The sequence below is a fragment of the Pseudophryne corroboree genome, chromosome 9 (genome assembly GCF_028390025.1).
Source record: "Pseudophryne corroboree isolate aPseCor3 chromosome 9, aPseCor3.hap2, whole genome shotgun sequence".
NCBI lineage: Eukaryota > Metazoa > Chordata > Amphibia > Anura > Myobatrachidae > Pseudophryne > Pseudophryne corroboree.
In genome coordinates, this window is record NC_086452.1 from 471,310,673 (window position 1) to 471,316,672 (window position 6,000).

Sequence of the window (6,000 nt, forward strand, 5' to 3'; positions counted from 1 at the left end):
GATGGGAAGTTGAACTTCTCGCAATACGTTTACTTTTGCACCAAGCCCCTTTTCAGATTTTCCCATCACTTCTAGGTTATGGAGGAAAGAAGGCGCCTATATAGACACACCATGGGCAGACATTCTAGGCACCGGGTCATGTGGTGCGCTTCATAAATAACCTCCAAATTCCTGATGTACTAAGGGAGGGGACAAACCGCTAAATGTTCTGGCGCGTGTAACCAATAATCTAACGCTTATATCTGCTCATTCACAGACCGATCAGAGTAAATATAATTTGCATTCGAGTAAGATTGCTTCTCATTTCACATAGTAACTACAGAGGTAACGTAAGGTGGTTCAGGCCGCCCTCTGCGCTCGCTAGAGTACACGAGATTGTATAGAAGCACAAATACCCAGACATCCATTTGTCCTGGTTACAGTGAAATCTGGGACGGTCCTTTATTACCTCTGGGCTGAACCCCTTGGTGAAATCCTTGATGCGGCTCAGCGTCGGCCCCAGGTGGACCCCACTGCAGTTGAGTAAGACGCTGAGGAGGGCGTGAGTGGCGCAGGAATTAGGGATCAGCTGCGACAGAGAATGAAACAGATGAGTGATGAGCTGAGCACCCGGAACATGAGTCGCCAACGTTCTCAGTGTGGTTACCGCACCTGGTGCGCAAAGAACATGTTGTTGACCACTTCCTCCTCAATGACGGACGTGTCATCCAGTAGGGTGGAGACTTTCCTGCGCGACCGCCGTTCTTCGATCCATTTGAACAGGAATATGAAGCCGTACACTGGCCTGAGGATCGGGGAGAGGGAGAAGCAATATAAATAGGGTGATTAATACAATAAGAGGAAATGCACTGATATAGCCATAGGAATCTGGGCACCGTACCCCGGGCATTTGCTCTGCAGGTCATAGATCTCTTCTACCTGCACCCCCTTAACACCTATGGGAGGAAACAAAGACTTGTCAATGGCAATACACCAGTCATCCTCTCCAGTCACCGTGTCTTCCTGGGATGTGAGGTTTTATCGGCTGTGTTTCTCATAAACGGTTAGTTCTAACAAAGAGTTTCTCTGTAACCCCCAAAACCGCAATTAGTATGATGAACCTTCCTAATTAATGAGGTCTCCCTTTTACCCCCCACTAGATCGCACAATCACCGTCCTTTCCACATTTCCCACATCACCTACCCCGATGTCTGCTCGCTCCAATGGCTCACTTACCAAAATCTTCCACCAGCAGAGTGAAGAGCCCTAAGGACAAGAGGGAGAGGAACACAGGTGAGCGTTATCGGCACAGAAACACGTCAGCTGAGGTAAAGGAGGTAGGGACAGAGCAGGTGCTATATATTTACGTGTGGAGGCTCAATAGCCGTAGAACAGCGTGCAAGGATATCGGGTTCCAAATCACTCAAGCTTGGTGGTAGATGAAAAACCAACCGTGGTTTATTGACAGAATAGGTTATAACACAGCTCAGCACACTTCTGTAATCCAATTCCACATGACAATTCCCACCACAATCTCCTGACAGAACATTACTTCTTAGTCTGGGAGCAGAGAGTCTCTTCTAGCAATACAGAGTCCCAGATAACTCCAATATAATGGGTCCCCAAGCAGATCCCTGGCAGAACATTACTTCTTAGTCTGGGAGCAGAGAGTCTCTTCTAGCAATACAGAGTCCCAGATAACTCCAATATAATGGGTCCCCAAGCAGATCCCTGGCAGAACATTACTTCTTAGTCTGGGAGCAGAGAGTCTCTTCTAGCAATACAGAGTCCCAGATAACTCCAATATAATGGGTCCCCAAGCAGATCCCTGGCAGAACATTACTTCTTAGCCTGGGATCAAAGAATCTCTCTCCAGCTCTCTGGGTAGCTCTACTTATACCTCCAGAAGCTTCATATTGCTGGGGTGTGTGTGACTTCTGTGTCTTAGTATCTTACAGCATTGGAATACAATACATATTCTAATCAAGGTGATTACATCAGCCAGAGAGCCACCATGTCTGTTCAGCTCACTTTTGGACAATATGGAGTAAACAAAAATGGACAATGGTACCTTATATGACTCACCCTCTGAGGGTCCACTGTGGTGTATGATAACAATAGGAAACTAGGTCTAACATAAATACATTATCTAAAGGGTTTTAAACACAGTATTGGGTGAGCAGCAATGGACATGTTACGGAGACTGAACAAACAGACGAATTGGATGTATATGGATATGGGTATAAAAAGTACATATTTGACATGGGAAATGAGGCATAGCTATATTAATTGTCACAGACCTCAGTTCCTCACACAGCGGTGTACAGTCCTGCCCTCTGTCAGGGGCTTATACTTCTACGACAGTCACTACTACACACTCCTCTGACACAGGTCACAACCCCTGTACCCAGCAATCAGGAGGGTACACCATCACTGACTGTGCCCAGCACAGGGGGTTGGGGGGGAAATATACTAGACGCAGTTGTATCACATTCCTCTGTATGAGCAAACCCATGGCATTGTATATAGGACAATGTGTACAGGTTTGGAGCTCTATATCCAACCCCCCCCCCCCCCCCCAAAAAAAAAAAAAAACATAGGAAACATTCAGAAAAGGCAACAAAAACATAGCATGGGCTGCAGAACAAAATGAGGGGGGACGGGGTGATTTGTCCAGGACGTATTAATAGAGATCAGTGTTAACGTCTGCATAGCGCCACCAAGTTAAGGCGCGCTGTACAGATCTGCGAGTCAGATCAATCCCTGGCACATTGGAACCAAGAGCCTAAAATTCACCCGCACAATGAGGTACAGTGTAGTCAGCTGCCAAATAACCAAAGCAAGGGATAAAACTGGAGCACTCAGAGGAAACCCCCCCCCAAAAGGAGAGGACATACAAACTCTACACAGACAGCGCCCTGGTTGAGAGTCAACCTCACCAACTCGCTGCTGGGAATGCTGCGCTGGAGGCGGGAATCCCACTCATGGAATTCTGTCATTTAACTAAACAATAAGAGAAGATCCTTCTGGCCAAGCCTGGCAGGCTGCGCACGGTTGGCACTGAATGATGAACCGCACTGAACCTGGCAGGCTGCGCACGGTTGGCACTGAATGATGAACCGCACTGAACCTGACTGGCTGCGCACGGTTGGCACTGAATGATGAACCGCACTGAACCCGACAGGCTGCGCACGGTTGGCACTGAATGATGAACCGCACTGAACCTGACAGGCTGCGCACGGTTGGCACTGAATGATGAACCGCACTGAACCTGACAGGCTGCGCACGGTTGGCACTGAATGATGAACCGCACTGAACCTGACAGGCTGCGCACGGTTGAGACTGAATGATGAACCGCACTGAACATGGCAGGCTGCGCACGGTTGGGACTGAATGATGAACCAAACTGAACCTGACAGGCTGCGCACGGTTGGCACTGAATGATGAACCGCACTGAACCTGACAGGCTGCGCACGGTTTGCACTGAATGATGAACCGCACTGAACCTGACAGGCTGCGCACGGTTGGCACTGAATGATGAACCGCACTGAACCTGACAGGCTGCGCACGGTTGGCACTGAATGATGAACCGCATTGAACATGGCAGGCTGCGCACGGTTGGGGCTGAATGATGAACCGCGCTGAACCTGACAGGCTGCGCACGGTTGGGGCTGAATGATGAACCGCGCTGAACCTGACAGGCTGCGCACGGTTGCCACTGAATGATGAACCGCACTGAACCTGGCAGGCTGCGCACGGTTGGCACTGAATGATGAACCGCACTGTACCTGACAGGCTGCGCACGGTTGGCACTGAATGATGAACCGCACTGAACCTGGCAGGCTGCGCACGGTTGGGACTGAATGATGAACCGCACTGTACCTGACAGGCTGCGCACGGTTGGCACTGAATGATGAACCGCACTGAACCTGGCAGGCTGCGCACGGTTGGCACTGAATGATGAACCGCACTGAACCTGACAGGCTGCGCACGGTTGGCACTGAATGATGAACCGCACTGAACCTGGCAGGCTGCGCACGGTTGTCACTGAATGATGAACCGCACTGAACCTAGCAGGCTGCGCACGGTTGGCACTGAATGATGAACCGCACTGAACCTGACAGGCTGCGCACGGTTGGGACTGAATGATGAACCGCACTGAACCTGACAGGCTGCGCACGGTTGGCACTGAATGATGAACCGCACTGTACCTGACAGGCTGCGCACGGTTGGCACTGAATGATGAACCGCACTGAACCTGGCAGGCTGCGCACGGTTGGCACTGAATGATGAACCGCACTGAACCTGACAGGCTGCGCACGGTTGGCACTGAATGATGAACCGCACTGAACCTGGCAGGCTGCGCACGGTTGTCACTGAATGATGAACCGCACTGAACCTAGCAGGCTGCGCACGGTTGGCACTGAATGATGAACCGCACTGAACCTGGCAGGCTGCGCACGGTTGTCACTGAATGATGAACCGCACTGAACCTAGCAGGCTGCGCACGGTTGGCACTGAATGATGAACCGCACTGAACCTGACAGGCTGCGCACGGTTGGCACTGAATGATAAACCGCACTGAACCTGGCAGGCTGCGCACGGTTGGGACTGAATGATGAACCGCACTGAACCTGACAGGCTGCGCGCGGTCGGCACTGAATAATGAACCGCACTGAACCTGACAGGCTGCGCACGGTTGTCACTGAATGATGAACCGCACTGAACCTAGCAGGCTGCGCACGGTTGGCACTGAATGATGAACCGCACTGAACCTGGCAGGCTGCGCACGGTTGTCACTGAATGATGAACCGCACTGAACCTAGCAGGCTGCGCACGGTTGGCACTGAATGATGAACCGCACTGAACCTGACAGGCTGCGCACGGTTGGCACTGAATGATAAACCGCACTGAACCTGGCAGGCTGCGCACGGTTGGGACTGAATGATGAACCGCACTGAACCTGACAGGCTGCGCGCGGTCGGCACTGAATAATGAACCGCACTGAACCTTACAGCATCACAATAGAGTGAGACATACACAGAAAACGTGCTACATGTATTCCACGTACTAGACTGCTCTCCAGAGAGATTTTGAAAAGGAGATAACATATATGTCTGCTTAAGAGGTACTTTACCTGCTATTTATGGAGGAAGTAAAAGAACCCTCCTATATGGGTGACTGCGGTTATGACCGACACCTATAACCTGCAATTCCGTCTCCTGTCAGCTTTCCTCGCTGCTGCCCCCACAATGCACCCCCTGCCCGCCTCCTGGCACTAATACTGTGCACTGACCGGCCATTATAACATAACACTGCAGCTATACCCACCCATCTAACCCTTGCCTAGGACACCGGCGTACGACAGCTGCTGAGGAACTACAAGTACAAGCATGGGCATGCTGAGATTTGTAGTTCTCTCAGCAGTGAATGGGTCACAGTTCTAAATATCATAATCCATCTATTATCACACCCCTATATATTGCCCCCATGCCTACAGATGTACAGATGACCACATGCCCCCTATGTATACATCAGAGAGAACTGCCCCCCTGCATCTGCTGCCCCAGGGGGGGGCACCCAAACCCCAGACTGGCAGCAGAGAGGGGCTGAATGCCCCCCATAGGGCAGCTTGTGCTGGGTAGGGGGGAGGATGATGGGGGTAGTAGTACCTGGGTCGCTCTCCAGCTCTAACCAGCCTTTATTCATGTTGCCTCATCCATGCCTCCGGGCACCTGACGTCACAGCAGCGCGACGTTTCCGGTACACAGAGAGTCTGCGGCGCTCAGCGATCAGCGATCCGTCCTCCCCCCTACCGCCTGCGCCCAGCTTGGTCTCCATTGCAGGAGCCATGTTTTCTGGGCCAGACGCATTTTTTGTAGGGCGTTCTGTGCTCCAGGAAAATGTCCGCTGCGCTCTGGCTCTGCAGGCAAGCAGGGACAACAGTGTGACGCACTATGTTCTCTCTACCAATGCTACGTGTCTTCAGCCATCACGTGATTTCAATCATAATAACAGACG

General features: G+C 51.4%; 1 protein-coding gene across 2 annotated transcripts in view; it reads right to left on the reverse strand.

Moving 5' to 3' along the window:
- The window catches only part of BAP1 (BRCA1 associated protein 1), a 152,134-nt gene extending 146,342 nt beyond the window's left edge, over positions 1-5,792 (reverse strand). Inside the window, exons 1-5 of one of the 2 annotated variants that reach the window (XM_063941358.1) lie at positions 5,652-5,792; positions 1,216-1,245; positions 881-935; positions 652-784; positions 449-568 (exon numbers count right to left, since the gene is read on the reverse strand). In XM_063941358.1, coding sequence (XP_063797428.1) covers positions 449-568; positions 652-784; positions 881-935; positions 1,216-1,245; positions 5,652-5,688 — 375 coding nt within the window. In that variant the 5' untranslated portion in view covers positions 5,689-5,792. The remainder of the gene's footprint in view (positions 1-448; positions 569-651; positions 785-880; positions 936-1,215; positions 1,246-5,651) is intronic. The other variant, XM_063941357.1, reaches the window with a different exon arrangement.
- Between the last annotated feature and the right edge of the window lie 208 nt (positions 5,793-6,000).